General features: G+C 38.1%; 1 protein-coding gene across 7 annotated transcripts in view; it reads left to right on the plus strand.

The window, feature by feature from the left end:
• KCNIP4 (potassium voltage-gated channel interacting protein 4) overlaps positions 1-18,563 on the plus strand; it is a 332,118-nt gene that overhangs the window by 31,581 nt on the left and 281,974 nt on the right. The window contains exons 1-2 of one of the 7 annotated variants that reach the window (XM_064151344.1): positions 3,558-3,671; positions 4,447-4,595. The exons of 3 other annotated variants lie outside the window; for them this stretch is intronic. In XM_064151344.1, coding sequence (XP_064007414.1) covers positions 4,448-4,595 — 148 coding nt within the window. In that variant the 5' untranslated portion in view covers positions 3,558-3,671; position 4,447. Of the gene's footprint in view, positions 1-3,557; positions 3,672-3,951; positions 4,081-4,446; positions 4,596-18,563 lie in introns of those variants that run through there. 3 more of the 7 variants (XM_064151343.1, XM_064151352.1, XM_064151351.1) reach the window with 3 other exon arrangements.

Below are 18,563 nucleotides of genomic sequence, written 5' to 3' on the forward strand. Positions count from 1 at the left end.
TTTGCTTGTCAGTGTTGTTTCTACCTCCTAAGTGCCTCCCAGCTTACCGTCATGCGAATTTCCACTTGCTATGGTTTTCAGTCTCACTTCAGGACCATTAAGGAAGAAATCATACATGCAAAAAAGCTAAAATAGAGTCAGATGATAATCACCTGAACCTGATCTTGCAAGATACTGAACACTACATCTTCCTGCTATGCACAGTAAGAGCTGGAATTGCTCAGCATATCACAGAATCAAGCCTTGATGCTTGTGTGACTGTAATATAGTAGAGTTTATTATATCCTGAATTTATATTCTCTCAGCCTCTGTTCAATCTTTGAGGCTGTTTAGGAAAACATAAATTATTTGAGAACAGTTTCATAAGAGTAAAGTTTTATGACCAAATATGAAAAGTCTGTATTAAAAATTGGAAATATCTACTTCTTGTACTTCATCTATTTCACAACTTTATTCACTTTGCATGTGTATCTAAGTAAGCACACAGCTTTAAAGCTGTTGGAAAAAAGTCTCTATTTTTTTAATCTCCTATTCCCTTGTCTTTGAGATGTTTGTCATTATTTTGCTGAACGAAAGGCAACAGCTATGAAATTTAACGAGGCAACAATTTTGAGGATGGTTTTATTTCGTGCAACATTACATGGCAGCCTGGAAATTCAGGACTGTATTTCATTTTTTTTTTCTCCAAAATTTGAAGGAGTGTTTAAAAGTTCAGGTGATACTTCATCAGAGATCTGTGTGACACATTTACTGGTGCTAGTTACTGAGAAATATTTATTATCACTGAGCAGTTAAAAACTCCTGTTACTTGAACAGGTTGGGCAGAATAGATCATGCACCACTGACAAGTGCTAAGAGCAAGAAGGAATATTTTAATTACCATTAACAATGGATTAACATTGAAATCCTTTCTGCCCATATCAGCGTCACTGCCACCTCTCTTATCACTGTTTGCTGACAGGAGCAAACCCTTCTCTCAGTACAGTTCAGCTTCTGAATCATCCAGGGAGAGAGCTCATCCCAATATATCTACAATCTCAGGAGGGCTTATTATTATGTGAAATTCCTCTGGCACAGCAAAGGAGCTCTCTGAAATTCCCACCCACAAATACTTGCTCTCACATATGTTGCTCATTGTTCTTGCTGCTGTCAAATAATTGTTGAAGGTGTCAAAATATGCTCCTGTCACCTGCACTGCCCACAAGCCCTTTTAGGTAACTCGTGTGAACATAGATGCTCTCCTAATCCAGGCAGTTCTCCCTATACATGTGGGATATTTCCCACTGACTTTCCAGAGATGCAGGCACTGCTCAACTCTTCACTATGTTCAAGTTTAAATTAAGATTTGCCTGCTTGTTTTCTCTTGTCAAAAGCAGAACACATTTTAATTGATACTGAAGTGTATGGGAAACTTTTGAATCCTGGTATTTGTCCATATGCCATTTTTTGGGCCTATAAATAGACAAAACCCCCACACTGAGCTCTAGTTAATGCAGTAGAAAACCTTAGAGAGCACTATACACTGGGGGTAAATAAATAGCTGATATACTTTTTGCTTCCAATCTCTTTCTGTTCCATTTTTCATTTTACAGAAGAAATGAATTTTTCCTTTCCACTCACAAAATCCCTTCCTTCATCTGACAAAATTTGCTATGATACAATACTATTAAAAATTGTTTCTACTGAGAAAGGCAAAACAAAACAAAGCTCTGCTTTTTCGCTGAAGCATCTCATTGTAATATTCCTTAGTATGTCAGCAGTCACCCACACATTCACCCAGGGGTGGATTCTGCAAGCTTGCCCTATTTTTCAGTATTCATTTCTCAACTTACAGCTGCAATCTCCAGTGGGCTAAAGTTTTCAGTAGACATGACTGGTTTTAGCTAGCCTCATTTGTGACATTAAACAATTTCTTTCTTCAAGACTCTTACAAGACCACGGAGACATCACTGAAGAGTCTTGAAATAGCTGTGCTAGAGTAATCAACTAATGCAAATAATCAGTTCTGTAAATGTTCCCCAAAAAAAGCTCCTGATAGATGTCATCTTTTGACTGTTTCATCTGGAATATTCCTGAGCCATTTTTCACTCTATAATGATGCCTCTTGTCTTTCCAACTAATGTTTCATCATCAAGTGAAAAATAGTCTGTTTTTCTGTAAGTCCATGTGGAGTTCCCAAAGTTCAAATCTGACCAAGCAATATTATTTGTCGCTTGCTACTTCTGCAGTAATGCGTAAGGGCTCTGACCAGAGGCATTCCAGTTGTGCTTGCAACTTAAATTTCTGTTCCAGGATTCATCTGGAAATCCTGACTGAAACTTTTGTGGTAAAAATGCATTAAATCCAGTAAAAGCCAGTGTAAAATTATTGTCACAAAGAGTGATTGCCAGTTGGAATGGGCAGCCCCGGGAGGTGGTGAGGTGTTTAAGAGGAGGCTGGATGAGGCACTTAGTGCCATGGTTTTGTTAATTAGAAGGGTTAGGTGATAGGTTGGACTTGATGATCCTAGAGGTCTTTTCCAACTGTGAAAGATATAAAAGAGCTCTGAAACATACTTAAACTGGAAGAAGTTTCTTCGCTGAAGCTTCAGAAACTCTACTATCAGATTGAAATTCAGCTTACTTGGTTGTGGCTTGTGATGGGAATACAGCCATGTCTGGAATGCTGTGTCATGATGTGGGACTCAAAGGACCTGATACAAGCAAGTACTGTTCCAGCAGTGCGAATTCAAGCCTCATCCAGTTCTGAATAACAGTAGGCCTGGGATAAGTATGAATCTGAATGGAAGTGCTCCCCTTTACTTTGGCTGCCTAAATATCGTTTGCTCAGGCCCATGCCTTTCTGCTGTTAAGAACAGAATTCACTGCTGATTAATAAGCTGTTTGCAGAGGTAGAATTAATATGCTTAAAAAACTCCATCCTAGCCTGCGCTAATAGATCTGACATCTCCAGTGGTTACAGGTGAAGAAGAGGTGTTTGTGTGTTTTGCACAAAGCAAAATAGTTAAGGCAGGGAGTTCTATGTATGTGCAACTTGCAAATGTATGCAATCAACATTAAGATTAATTTGGTTAGAAGGCAAACTGTCTGATTAAAAAAGTCTTGGAGCTCTCATCTATTTTAAAAAATAAATTTCAGGAAGTGGAAACTTCTTCTTGGTTGTTTTGTGTGATTGGAAGACACTCCTGGCACCAATGTATGCAGTGAAGTCCTGTGTGACATGATGCATGATTGCTCTAAGGAAGCAGTAAGTTCACAATCAGAAAGTCAGTTTTGTTTCTCAAACTCTGGTGTGTGCAGTGACCAATGCCAATTTTCTTTTTCTTTGACTTTTCTCTATTTTTTGGCTTTAGAACTTAAGCTGTGTTTAATGTTGTTAGAATTGGATTGTGGGTGAGAGCACAGCGTGAGGGGAAAGGAAAGGAGTGCAATAGGGGCCACGTTGATGTCGTGCTCCTGGCTGGGTGCAGTTATTGCTTGTAATTAGAGTAGCTCCCCTGGTGCAGTCTATGGCTGGTTGTCAAAGGGCTGCCGCAGCTTGCAGTTTGGTTCTGTCTTCAGCAGAAGGCATCTCCTCATCATCTCAGGCTGGAGCTGGCTGAAGAGCAAACAGGAATGCTGTTAAGGACTCTTGCGTGACCTTGGAGTAGCATAAAAGTCCTGGAGCACTGGGTAGGTGCCTTTTTTTGGGTTAGTGACCCCTGAGTAGGGCTTTGAATAGGTCTTAGTCGGCGTTGGTTGTTGCTAATGGCCCCCAGCAGCCTATCCAGAGAAATAAAGTCATACAAAAATTTATCGGTCTGCCTGTGTGATCAGAAGGTGGTGCAGAGAAATGGTCCCCAAGTGTACAACTGGCTTTAAGTGGCTCAGCTGCTTTTCTGCATTTGAGTGACACTGGCATTAAGGCAGCGCAAAAACCAAACTATTCATCTTTTCTGGGTAGAGCAGCTGTCTTTCAGTAACGGCTAGAGGAATGCAGCTCTCCTCTATGACACTGATGTGAGACAGGCAAAGAAAGGAGGGATAAGAGGTTCATACATAGAGGACTGCATTATTTCAATTATTTAAACAACTGAGTAAGGTAAGAGGTAAATATTTATTCACCATCTAAAGATGTTACATAATGCATGTCATTTAAGTAAATGCTAAGTTTTGGGTTTTTTTAATAGTAGATAAAATCTGATTGTTTTCCCCTGACTGTATTTTCTGCAGATACATTAATGTTCCACATAAGTAATTCAAAACAGAAGAAGATTAACACAGTAATTCCATTAATTAATACTAAGAATATGTGAGCTGAGAATAATGGGTAAAGAGGTTCTAAAGCTTTTCCCTTTATCCTCAGTCCATCTCCTCTCTCTTCCCCCTACCTCCCCTTGCCCCTAGTCTATGGGTTTAAATTGTGTTTATATTATTCAGGAAAAGTAAAGGTTAAGTTTTTGTTTAGGATGGAAGTGTTAGCCCCTCAGAAGAAAACACATGAAGAGAATAAAGAGCTGCAACAGTATCAGCAGAAGCCTGCAAACTGCAAGAAACTGCTTAGGAATTGCTGCTTGATAAAGCGAATTTTTGCCTGGAAAAGTTTGAGCTCTAAAGGTACCTTTCCTATTGTGATGTGATTTTTTTTTTTTTTTTTTAGTGTAGGAGAAATTGTCTTTCCAAGAATTCTGAATTTTCCATAGAGTGGTATTACTGAATTTAGCAGCAGTCAAGTTACAGGTACAAAAAGTCTCTGCTGTCTTGGCTCTATTGTGCAAAGAGATTAAAAATGGTACAGCTTTGATTGAAGGTGCTTTATCATAATGTGATATAAATAATTGTACTGCATGAGCATTCATTTTGCAGCACATCAAAATAGATTGTCTGCAGAAAAGGTCGGTCTGCAGGAAAATAAAAACCAAACCTTCGATAAAGGATTAAATGTAAAATCCCAGCAATTAAATGTATCAGTTTATCAGGGCCCCAGTTTTGATTAGTAAAACTTCCTTTGATCACTGTTATAGTATTTGCATATGGAAATTACATGATCAATTCCTTTGTCTTTGGAGGAAGGCAACATCCTGTCACTTTCATACATAATGATGCCATGTACTGTTTTTATTAATAAATGCTGAAAGAAGTGCTTCTTTTTAAATTAGAAGTTGGCTGTGAAGTATCAGACCCAAAGAAAATCTCTTTCCTGAGTGGAAATTAAACACCAACCAACACGAGGTGATGGTTAATCTGTTTCACACTATTTTCCTCAGGAACATACATAAAGATTTTATTTTATGCACTGATTCTCCTTCATACTTGTACTTTGCAACATGACATAGAAACAAAAATACCTCTGCCCCAATCAACCCTTTGATGTTTTGGCAACATTTTTCATCCCTTTTCATACAGTTTATGATAATGAAAAAAAAGCAAATCCTCAGGATAGTGAACTTGTGTTAAACAGAATGAAGAAAAAATGCATGCCGTTGTTTTGTCATGAAGAGCCAAATGACCACATCCTGAGTGATATTTTATTTATGCATTTACTGTAAAGGATATGCTCTCGTAGCTTTGTTTTTGGCGTTTAGAAACTATGAGCTGGTAAAATAATACCAATCTCTGGTTTTAAACTGCTCTCATCTCTGTGTTATCCCAGTAAACAAGTGTTTGATATGCCTTTTAATCTAAGCATAATCACTTAGCTATTCTTGGCCCCTCATTTTTATAGCTTTAGGGTAATATTTCCAATAAATGGCTACTTTAATCCTCAAGTAGGGTGTGATTTGCTGAATACGTGTTTGATTTCTGGTTACTGTATCAGTTTGTAAGTCTCTTCTTTTGTATTGAATGCTGGTGAAGCAGAAATTAATTTGCTGTAACCCTTTCAAAACATTCCTTTGTTCATGGGAGTTTTAGAGCTTTTTCCACTGACTTATCTATCAGCAACCTCAACAGGCCTTGAGGAATCGTCTCTAAGTGGTGTGTGAATCTAAAGCAACTTGCACTGAAATTAATAGGTCTGATTCTTTAGTACCTTTAAACCAACCAATAATTTGCACTCTAGAAACAGTTTTACAACACTTGATAAGTAATGATAGAATGATTTCTTTTGTCTTGGTAAAGCCAATTAGCAGATACATGAATCACCATAGAAGCAGACTCAGTTAAGTTACTCTGGGTTACTTCAACAGAATCTGGCACATAGCTAACTCAAAGTGAAGCTATTCATTTTGCTTTATCTAATACCAAATGATAGAAAGCATATTCCTATAGGGGTACCATTAAAATACCTTTGAATATTTATCAGGATCAAGAAGATTGATTGTCATGGAGGGGATTGCTCTATTCCTCCCCTGTTAGGGGGAGATGAGAAATTAATTTGAGGTGGTTTTCATTTTTTATAAAATTATTTATTGAAATTAATATTTACACCACCCCCAACCACTATGAAATCCTTTTTGTTGCAAGTTTATGAAAATAGCTTGGGATATATATATTTACAGGGATTGATTATTAAGTGGAAATATCAAATTACTAACAATTATTGACAGAGAGAAATATTTCTTAGGCTTAATGCCTCTTAACCACTCTAGTGTCTGCCCAGCAAGGGCTGTAACTGTGTGTGCTCTTTAGGTAGAGATAACTTATATTACAGAGGTTTACTTAAGTGTGCTGCTCTTGAGTATTAATCGTTAATCACCCTCCCGGGAATCTGTCTCAGTGTGTGCCCAGTACTTGGGGTCTTGGTATAGCTGGAGTCTGTCCCGGCTTGCAAGGGGAATTGATAAGGGTTCTCCCGGTCTCTGGGGTAACAGTATTTCTCTAACCTTCTCTCCTGGGGTGATCTCTGCTTTGGAGCTGCAGCTTCTGGATGCTGTGCGTGTCCAGGGATGATCAGCTGGCAGGAATTTCCCGATGCAGCAGAAGGATTGGTCCGTGTAGCTTCTGACTCGGTCACACAGCTACCAGGCTGCGTTCGTAGGTTTGCAGACAGTCTGAGGGTCTGATGGGCCTGAGTCTTTCCAGACCTACAGGATAGCTGGCAAGTAGTATTTATGCCGGGCTAGCAGGGTCTGTGCCGTGCTACATGGAGATTTAACTCTGTAGATGAATCAAGATAGCTCTAGGCTTTAGTCAGGGGGTCTCGGCTCCCCATATAAGTATGGTGCAGGCATGAATGTGCTCTGCTTCTCAGGGGGCTCACAGGTAGCGTGACTGCGCCTTGAGATCAATGCATGAGGTCTGGGCCTCTGTAATGCTTGCAAGTGAGTGAGGCCTGATCCTTTGTCTAGACCAATGCAAGCAGGTCAGTGCAGCAAGGTGCTGCTGTGGATCAGAGCTGAGTCTAAATGCTCTAAGCTTCTGAACTGGTAAACAGTCTGGACCGTCTGAACATGTGGTGCTGCTATGCACCCCCTTTATAGGCTCTGGGGCCAAGATTCGTGGCTCGTTGGACATCTAAAATGACCAATCAGGTTGGCTGTAAGCCAAACCTTGCCCCAATAGGCAATAGAGACATGCCTGGACCCTCCCAATGGGGACTACCTGCCCGGACCTCAGGGGTACATGGGCTGGGCGTATGTGTGTTACACAATTTGTTTGCTGCCTCATGGGTCCTGGCAGAAAAACATGTCTGGGCATGTAGAGGCATGATGAAGCCTCAGTTTTGGGGGCTGCCCCTCCACCACACTGATGTCCTGAGGGACTCCGTCACTGTTTGGTTTTCTAATGTGACTTCATTGTCCCAGCAGTTTTTTCTTGGACTTCAGTATTAGAATTAACTAACAGCAGTTAAGCAAGTTGTACGTGGCATATCCCATTTCATTCTTGAGATACAGCTAGATACGATTTCATACACATAAAAAGGTGGGGCATTTCTGAAACCTCTTAGGCTTGCCATGGAGATGCTCATCCATTCTCTGCAGTATGTTCAGTCAGCAATAAATCTGCTGTAATTTAGCTTTACTCCTGGTACCCATGATCAAGCTACAGAGTACCTGGCTCCTAGGATGCCTGGTCAGTCAAGGTGGGCTTGCAAAGGATGTTGTGGTGGCTCATTCACACTTAGGTATTCATTTACACAAATCAGATTCTTCATTTGTTGTCTTAAGCTACCTTACATGAGTAAAGTAGTATAAAAGTAGTAATTTCAATAGTGATTTATAAATGGGAAACTTTTGGTTCATATCTCAAGAAAATCTTGAAAACTTGTAATTACAGAATTATTTGGTAGTTTACTGCCGTTTTCATAGTCTGTAGCTGGAAGTACTGTACAGTAATGCATATTTGATCTTTCTTTTAAAAAAATTATTTATCCTCTACAAATTGTTTTCCATATTTAGTTTATTATGTATGATCTTGAAACTAAATTTGTCAACATGTTGTTTTAACTTTATAGAATTAATTATACTGTCAGAAACAATTTCCATGCATGAATTTGGAGCAGACAAGTAAATATTTGATTTACTGCAATGTTCAGATGGCTTAACTCTATGTTCAGAATGAATAATCTTCACTCTTGTGATAAAATGTTAGAATGTCCTGCCACTGGGGATGTCTTCCTGCTCTCACTTGAACATCTCTCAATGGAATAAGAAAAATATTGTAATGTAAACACTGGAAAGATAATTACACACAACCCTTTTCTATGCAGTATTTAAAGGGCATGTATTTAATGCAGTAGTGATTGCTCCAAAGGAAGAACAAGAGAGTTTAAAAAAAGCCTTATTGTATTTCAAGGACAAGTAAACAGAATAATGCAGTTGTTGATGGAAAACAATTCCATACTGAAGATGCTATTTAGTCAGTGCTCAAGGCTTAGTAATTTGTCTAATTCCATAGTTTCAGAGAACAGGTATCTTGTCTCTAAGGCTAAAAGAACAGACTCTGTCTATGGCAAAGCATGCGTCAGCAAGGGCTTGATGCTACAATAAGTTCTGGGCTCAAGTTTGGAAGCATGTGCTGGAACACTGGAGGGTTTTGCTTTCCAAAATGAGCAGCCCTGAAATATAACCAACTCAGTCTTTAGCTGAGCATTCCATGCCATGAATATATATTCTGTGTTTCCTGAAACGCAAATGAGAGACACCAAGATGAGAAGTTGCCTGTCACAGATAAAACGAGTTGTACTGCTGACTCTACATTACAAACTGCTAAAAATACTCTAAATTATCAACTGTTATTTATAAACATTGTTTTTTATATTTGCATTTCCTCAAAACACGTGTTTATGAGTCATCATAGGAATAATTTAGGAATAAATCCAAGCTGTCAATCAGTGTGCGTATTTTCCCTTGTCAAATATTTAAGGAAAAAATAACCCAAATAATTAGAGAACTAGCTAAACATTCTGCTCCCCCTGAACTATTTTGTGTACTCTCAGATGAGAAGGAACAGCTTTAAGCTTGAAGAAGGTAGAGATGGACTAGATATTAGGAAGCAATTCTTTATGGTGAGGGTGGTGAGACACTGGAACAGGTTGCCCAGGGAGGTTTTGGCTGCTCCCTCTCTGGAGGTGTTCCAGGCCAGGTTGGATGAAGCTGTGAGCGACCTATTCTAGTGGGAGGCGTCCCTGCCTATGGCAGAGGGCTTGAAAGTAGGTGATCTTTAAGGTCCCTTCCAACCTAAACCATTCTTTGAATCTATGAAATAAATGGCATAGATAAGAATGTCAGAAAATAGCAATAAGTGACTGATATCCATTATCAGGTTTAGCATATACTCCTGGACTCATTCTTGAACTCCGTGTCCCAGGATGGAAAATAATGTTGGTATTTTCTGTTTAATTGAAAAATGTTGCAAGTAATGACCTTTTTAAAAACATCCAGATATTTTCCCTGAAACCAACATAGGAGTCTACTCATAAATAAGTAGAATGTTAAAATAAAGATGCAGCTGTACATATTTGGGAATGGCCTCAAGCTGAGACTGGGTAGGTTTAGATTGGATATTAGGAAAAAGCTTTTCATGGAGAGAGTGGTCAGACACTGAAATGAGCTGCCCAGAGAGGTCATGGAGTCACCAACCCTGCATGTATTTCACAGTCGTTTGGATGTGATGCTTAGGGATATGGATTGAGGTGAATCTTGTAGAGTAGGGTTATAGGTTGGACTCAGTGATTCTGAGAGTCTTTTCCAACCTGCATATTTCTGTGCATCATTGTGTGTGTGATATTTAGTAGATATGGTGGAAAGAGAAGGGGAAAAAAGAAAGGGAAATTAACCTATATATTTTGTTTTGCTTTCCACCAAGGGCTATTCTCCCATGATAATCTCAGACAAAGGAGTTTGTATTAAGAGACTTACCAAAAAAAGAAACCTTGCAGTTTGTTCCCTTCTTGTCAAATTGCACCTCTGAAAGACATAATCACGGCAATAAAATTAGAGGCTCTCCTCGGTGAATGTAATTTTCTTCTAAACTGGTAGCACAGAGTGATCTAATCTCAATAAGGCCTTTAATACTCTCTTCAGGGTGGCAGTAGTAGTTAATGGCACAAATTAACAGGAAAGTGCATTATTCAGGCATGTTTGTTATCTTTCAGGTCATTAAAAGAGGAATTGGAAAAACATTGATTCTCACAACTCAGGATCATTCCAGAGTGATTAATGTTTTGAAAATGGCTTTTACTGTGTGTTTGTGTACAGACTTGCTAAACTGAGCAATTCATAGAGATGATGAAATGGTGAGGCTCTGACACACACTTTTTACAGCATGTATAAAATTATGTAGCATCATTTTTGACTTGAGAATGTGTAAAAAACACTGCCTTATATTTCTCTTAGGAAAAAAGCCATGAACATATATCTGAAGCTTTTAATAATTCAAAAAATGGTAAAAATAATACTTAGCCAAAAGACCTTGCTGCTTTACCCTGTACATGTGAGGTTTTTAAACATTTCCAAATGTAAAAGTAAAATACACATCTTGAAGTATCCACTAGTCTATAATTTGGGGAGAATTCATACATGTATCTTCAGAGCCCTTGAAGCAGTTGTTAGTGCCTATAATTATACGTATTACCCATAACTGAGTTTTACATGGGCTTAAAAGGCAATCAGTTGAAAAGTGCAGATTATGAAGTCAGTTCTCCTTAGAGTGAATGTGCTTGTAATGGGAAAGATGTGTCATAGGAATTAGAATTCTATGAGGTTGGGCATTCTAAGGATTAAATGTGGTCGATGGTTGACCACTAAGAAATGTGTCAGAAAAATGTGAGTGTATCAACTTCATGGAGTGATCTTTTATGCTTCCATGGTTATATAAGTATTACACAACAAGGAGTGTTTCTCCTTTTCTCTTGGAGGTTTACTTGATGTCAGAATGGATTTTTGTAGTCTCCTTCAATTGCCACCTTTGTAATCCTCTTGTCATAGTTAATAGAAAGGACATGATATTGGAAGCTGAAGCATTATCTCATAGCAGATCACTGTCTAAAAGCTTTACACTTTCAGAAGAGTATGTAAACTCCCAAGCTTTTTTTGCTCTTTGCTGCTCTTTCTTTTCCTATTGAACAGTTTGCATGAGCTTCCTTAAGAGCCAGTGCACACTTTCAAACTCTCTCTAATTAAGAGTTTTCAACAGACCCTTTTTATCAGCATATAGAATGTGTGTATTCGTATCAAAAGCATGACGAAGCATTTCACTAACAGGAACATTTCCAGCGATGTCATTCTGGATTCTGCATGATGAAATTTTGTGCCTCAGTCAGTTTGAACTGTTAGAAAAAAAGATCCTAGCTTCTGGAAATCTGAACAATTGCCAATTCCTGCTCTTTAATCATCTAGTTACATCAGAAATAGAAATCTCTGATTTTCCTCCTTTCTCTGGTTGAATGAGTTACTGCTTGAATATCAGGAAGACATTTTAAAAGCATCCATTACAATGCAATATAGAAACTGTACACCCTAAACATGACAGCAGAGTATAATTTTTTTACTTCTCTGTTTGCAAAATGGATGTCTAATTTTCTTTCTCCAGATTTTCCTTCAGGTTGATAATTTATTGGAAATCTGTTACTTAAAACCCAAGTTTTAACAATTAAAGATATGGAATATAGTAAGTGTAGAGAATCATCGCTTTTGGAAAACTCAAATATATCCTTTATGGAATCAATATATACTTCTATATAGTCTCTGTACTCACGTATCTTTGTGTTCTTCTGTATCTGCCAACTTTTTATTTCAAAGTACTCTATCAATCAAAAACTAATAGGGCGAAGAAGTATATTAGATTAAGTGAAAGGACTTTTATATTCATGGCATACTTAGAAAAAGGAATCAATCTTTAAATATCTTGCCACTTTAGATCTGGGCATTATTCCAGCAATTTAAATGACCAAATATATTGAGAGTATTCTAGATTAAATGGAAGCTCTGACTGTCATTGTATAAATGGTATGGTCCATAAAGAACTGAATTTGTTGTGGTGGTTAACAGTATCTGCGTTTTGTTTACAGAAGTGTACTGAATATTAGTGCTGTATAACACAACTGTGTTTGCAGTCATCTGTCCCTGGAAAAACTCCTGTCTACAAGAAGCACTTCTACTGCAGATCAAATAAGCTGTCAGAAGCAGCTTCTTTAATGTATGCATGGTGAAGACAGTTCGGGCAGGATAGAGATGCCCTCCTTTCAGCCCAAAAGGGGTAACTGGGAGGACTTGGTGCTGCTCATTGCTACAATAATGCCATCCTGCTGGGACCTCCCTGCTGTCCCTTCAAGGAGCATTATCTTCTTGGCAAGGACATGTGTTCTCAGTTGTTCTTTAATTTTCTTACTCATCCTTTCTCTGTGCCAGATAGTAAGAAAAAATCCATAATGAGCTGGAGTTCTTCACTGAGCCATCTAAATATTTACTGAGTACAACGACTGTATTAGTCAGATATGGCAACACTGCAGCTGAATTTGCAGACCACTTCAACCAAATGCAGGCAAACCTATACTGTGTGGCAAAGTGGAAGGCGAGCTTGATTTCACATGTCACAAGAAAATGGTGCTGCAAACATTGAACTATTTCAGTACTTTCTGGTGCAGTTCTCCATAACCCTCCACCTTTGAGCCAATGTGATTTCTTTGCTACACATGCCTAGAAAATTATAGTAAGTGCACAAACTGAAAAAGGAAAAAAAAAAGTACCTATAATGCCAAAATTCCTTTTGTAGCGCATCACTTAACTTGTAGTATTTTTGACCCTGTGAGCATGAAAGCAAGATACTTGAGCAAATTTGGGTCATTGTTCCAAGGAGCAGAAAAAAATCACTATTTCTGATAACTTGAGGTCTAGGGCTGGTTTGATTTCCTACTTCTGGCCTCAGCAAATGCATAGATTAAGGTCTTGAATGTAACAGCAAGAGTGCCTAACAGCCAGAATATCTAATATAAACTTCTCTTGATTCACTTGGCCAAGTTGTTCTGCATGCAACTAGCATCACTTCATCTGACTTCATTGTTATACTTCATATTAAGAGGCCACTTTTTTAGCTGACAAAAGCTACTTTCTCAAGCCCTGATAGTTTGACTGATTTAACTAAGTCCCTTAGCTCATACCATTTCTGATGCAACTGAGATGAAAAATGACCAGTGAGAAAAATCAGATTTAGATGGAGGAGAGGAAACATCACAGTATGTCCCTGCATTAACTTAACATTGATCTTTGTGTTTCTGAATCTCACTGTTCTCTGTTTTGTGAGAAAATATTTGTAAACACAGAAAATATTCCATCTCCCTCTAGTTTTCAAGTACCTGCTGCAGTTGTTTCCTAGCTGTTGATTTTGTCTAAAACCAAACCCCTCTATATTTTACTTAACAGTGGAGACTCAGGTGCTGAAAAAAATGATAGAAATGCTTGTTAAGAAGATAGTGGTGAAGTTCCTTAGTTGCTGAATGAATGGTTTAGAAAGCAGTGAACAAAGAGGGAAAAGAGGTCTATATAATTACTTCTGCTGGAGAACTGAGTTTCTTCTGACAGAGTTCCTATTTGATCTTAGAGGAGGCAGTTGTGACAAACTTAAGGCCTTGATTGACACAGTGTGTTTCTTGTTTCCCTAGTGAGTCTTTGGGGGGTTGATTTGGAGAATGTGGAATACTTGCAGCATTAATAATTAGGCTTTAAACAAATATGAAAGACTGTATTAGGCGTTGTGAAAATGAGCTTCCACAAGTTTCCTACTAAGTGCCCAAATTAGTCAGTACCTTTGATCTTAATCCCACTGTTCTGCATAAAGTAGGTACAATAATATCTCTCATCTCACAGGGATGTTGTGCAGCAACGTTTGTGAAGCATTCAGACACTCTAGTGATGAGCACAATAGGAAACTCACATTTTCAATGATGTTTGATAAGTAAATTATGGGGACACAGAATGTGTAGAGAGTCAGGTTTTGAATTTGGTTAATAGTTTCTATTAATGAATTTAATTATCAAAATAAATTTCTGTTCAAACTACAACACACAATCATGTCATTAAAAGGTTGCACCCATAATGCATATGTAGAAAGGGGCTGAACTAATGAGATTAGTGTTTATGGTCACAGTGCAGTCCTTTTGATGTATGCTTCCTATGTAATTAATACAGCAAAATTTCTGAGTGTCAGGTATTTATAACACAAATTCAAGATCTGAGCTTGCAGCCCTGCTTAAAAGTGGGGGTAGTGTGGTTGATCAAAGGACCAGTCCCTAAGACAGCATGAAAGGTGTGGGGAGTACAGAAGGTTGCAAACCTTCATTTAGTTGAGTAATGTTAAATCTTAGCATGCCAAAATGGGTGAGAATCTTGCTGCAAGTTTCATCATAGCAGGAATTTAATTCAGTTTTCTTTATAAGAATAGCTCTATACTGACAAATCTTTATATTGGAAAACAAAATATCACCTGTCTGTTAGCTGTGTAAAGTTACAGTTTATACCCTATTTGTTTAGAAGAATCTGTGGGAAAAAGTGATACTGCTTTGATTTTCTGCTTGAAATGGTTAGTGTCTGAGATTGAAAGTGGTCCCAATACCCAATGTATTTCATGGATATTCCCACTTTAACTCTATTTACCTCATGCTTTGTGAGGCAAATGAAGAAATCACCAAATCTTAGGAGAAGAACAGGAAGGTTTTTAATTTTCATTACCAAGTCAAATTACTAAAATGAGGAAAAAAAATCATAACAAACCCCCAAACCAATTTATTTTTATATTTCGGTTAAACTACAATTGATTCTATACTAAAAACTAATCAGTATACTATAATTGAAGAGATATTTTTGGACCAGTGTACCAGCTGGTATCACAGATGGTACAGATGGCATAAGGCACTTTAATGGGATAAAGATAATGTGTTGGCACAAAGAGAGTTGAGTATATGAACATGTGATTTTTCTTTCCCATTGTAAACTATCGAATCGGTGTAATTTTAATTGATACACAATTGATACATTTGTATTCCACAGATTTGAGTAAATACTAAGGTCAATATTTGGCAGTCAATGACATTAGTATAACCTTGCTTTGTTCTGGAGAATCTCATATGCCATAGTAGGCAGGGGCTCATTTTAAACACTAGAGGTTAACAAGGAAGAATTGCAAGTCTGTTATCATTTAGTGAGTGCCAGGAGGATGGAATAAAGCTCTTCTCAGTGATGCCTATTGACAGGACAAGGGGCAATGGCTGGAATCTGAAGCATTAAGAAGTTTCATTTAAACAGGAGGAGGAATTTTTATCCCTGTGAGTGTGGCAGAAGACCAGAACAGGCTGCCCAGGAAGGTTGTGAAGTCTCTTTCTCTGGAGATATTCGACACCTGCCTGGATGCGTTCCTGTGTGATCTGCTCTAGGTGATGCTGTTCTGGCAGAGAGGTTGGTCTGGATGATTTTTCAAGGTTCCTTCCTTGTTCTGTGATTTAAATTGCCTACCTGACATTTTTTAAAGGGATTAATAGTTAAATTTGTGGAAACAGCTGAATCCCTCAGAAGGGTTTTATTCTTGGGGACTTTGGCATTGGTGTTGATATGGCCAAAAGTATGATAGTAATATTGATAATTAATGGCCTTCATAACAAGTGATTAGGAAATAATTCTAATCATTTTCTTTGAAGATCCACAGTGTGGATGGATATTTCTTGACTGTAGTAGCGGGGCCTCACTGAATAGCGTGGATTTTACTGCACTTGGTTTCTTTTCTTACAAAAGATATCCTATAAAGCAGTGTGGTGATTAAAGAATTTTATTTGTACCCCATTCAGAACTTTCCTTTCTCTCTGCACTATTTTGTGTACATTGCACAAGACAGAAGAACTATTAATAGTGTATCCTGTAAACTGGAGTTCTATGATGGTACAGCATCAGTGATGATGCTGGGAAGACATTCCTAAGTAGACTTTTCCATGGTGCCTGAAATGAACCCATCTGCCACTGACACAGGTTGCCAGTAGGCACTTTGCTGAATACCTTAGCCAATTACATTCAGATTCTGTACTCTTTGATACTTAAGTGCTCTGTTTGTTACAAATGGGTTGTAGTTCTTACAGGTTAGACAAAGCCTCCCAAAGTCTCTAAGCTTTTGTGTGACATACCTAGCTTGCTAAGCATTATTTCATAGCATAGACCTAGAGACTCATTGCTCTACTATTTGCAGCTATTTCTGGATTACACAGAAAGATGGCTTAAGGTGTTGGGATTTCTTCCATGATGGAAGCCTTACTTTGGAATTAATTTCACACAGATCCTGAGCCTGGTGTGGCTAGCACACATTGAAATAAAGCTCTCAACAAAACAATTTGGTTGGTATAACAAGACACTATATTCAGTCCCCAGTCCAGAAAATACAGCTTAATGCCCTATGGGAGGGCTTGTGAAGTAAAGGATAGGGCAAAACCTGCTGGTTTTCAGATCAGAAACTGCAACATTCTTCTGAGTGGTTGTGATATGCACTTCTCACAAGTTTTTAAAGTTGCAGTGGAAAAGGAGAATTTTCTTTCCTTTTTTTTTTTTGTCCTTAGAATGATGTATTTTATTTTCTTTCATGTTTGTCTATCCTAGTTTTAAATAGAAGTTCTGTGTTCTCTAAGGCTACAGTAGTCATAGGGATGCTTGCAGAAGTATCAAGGAGATAGGACGGAGTGCTGTCCTTGTTAATGCCATTGTGCTTTTATCGCTGGATGTAAATGTATATAAAAACAATAAATAAACTCTATCCTGGATCCTGGCATAGGCATCTTTGAGTTTATGCACTGAAGCAAACCCTTCAACATTAGACAGAGGACATTATGCCTACTGGGAATGACAAACCATCAGTTCTTTATCTAGAAGTTGACAGAATCCAATAAATGAGCTAATAAATCACAGAAAGCAAATGGCTTAGGAGAAATAAGTGAGTATGTCCTACAGAAAGCAGTGGAGCATGTGTACAGTACAACAGGCATCCAGATTTCTTGTGCGCATAGGAAATGTAAATGGTGGTTTCAAAAATGTTAGGATAGCAAATCTTCATTGGAAATACTGTTCCTGTAGTGTAGCTCACATTGTCTGCTCTGGTTTTGTTTGTTATTTCCCCCCATATTCAAGCATATAATGAAATATGATTAACTATTAAGTTGCAAGAGCTGCTGTTATTGTTCTGTGTATGGTGCAAGGGATAAAACCCTACTTTCATTTGTATTTCAGAAATGTGTTTATACCTCTTGGAAATAGTCAGCTAACAAGTTACCTTTACATTTCTGTTGTAAAACAAAGCCCGGCTTTGCTCCCAGTATTTTTGCCACAGATGTAAGGAAGTTGGCAGTGACAGGGTTTAATGGGAGTTACTTATTAAACCATCATTATCTAGTGGGTCCAGTGGGTCCACCCACACAGCATACATTTCTAAAAGCATCAGTTCATCTGCCTCTGCTATTTATTTAGGGTCTGAAGTGCTTTGATAGGCCAAAACTATTCTGTTTCAGAAAGAAACCTTTGCTGGAGCTTGAAATTCTTCCCTTGTGAATTGAAAGGATTCCTGTGGCTTTTGTGTTATTAAAATTAGGGTTATGTGTAATGGATTAGGAAATAAGTCAACATTTTCAGGAATGAAGGATTTTGGATGAAGGTAAAGATCATATGATTATTTTGCCCCTTGTCTTTTCATTTTCAGTGGGGAGCTGTGGATTGAAAGTTGTTAAAAATTCCTCCATTTGATTTGTATGAAACAAAAGACAGAACTGAACCTTTTATTAGTCTTCTTGTCTACTTTCTACTGTCTTTGGTCTATCTTCTTTCTTTGCTCAGAATCAACAGATTATGATCTCCTCTGTGAACAGAGTTCAGAAGAGCCTTCTTTCAATATCAGAAAACACATTGATCCATTTTTGATCAGACCTTTGAAGTGCCAGCTGGTTTACACTCCTGTCTTGTCATTTTTTTTTTTAGTGATAATAATACTCTGTAGTTTATAAAATGTCTCAGAATAAATTATCATAAAACTTCTATTTTTGTCAACTGGTTTAGAATCATAGAATCAACCAGGTTGGAAGAGACCTCCAAGATCATCCAGTCCAACCTATCACCCAGCCCTATCCAGTCAACTAGACCATGGCACTAAGTGCCTCATCCAGTCTTTTCTTAACACCTGCAGGAC

The sequence above is a fragment of the Pogoniulus pusillus genome, chromosome 11, assembly GCF_015220805.1.
Source record: "Pogoniulus pusillus isolate bPogPus1 chromosome 11, bPogPus1.pri, whole genome shotgun sequence".
Lineage (NCBI taxonomy): Eukaryota > Metazoa > Chordata > Aves > Piciformes > Lybiidae > Pogoniulus > Pogoniulus pusillus.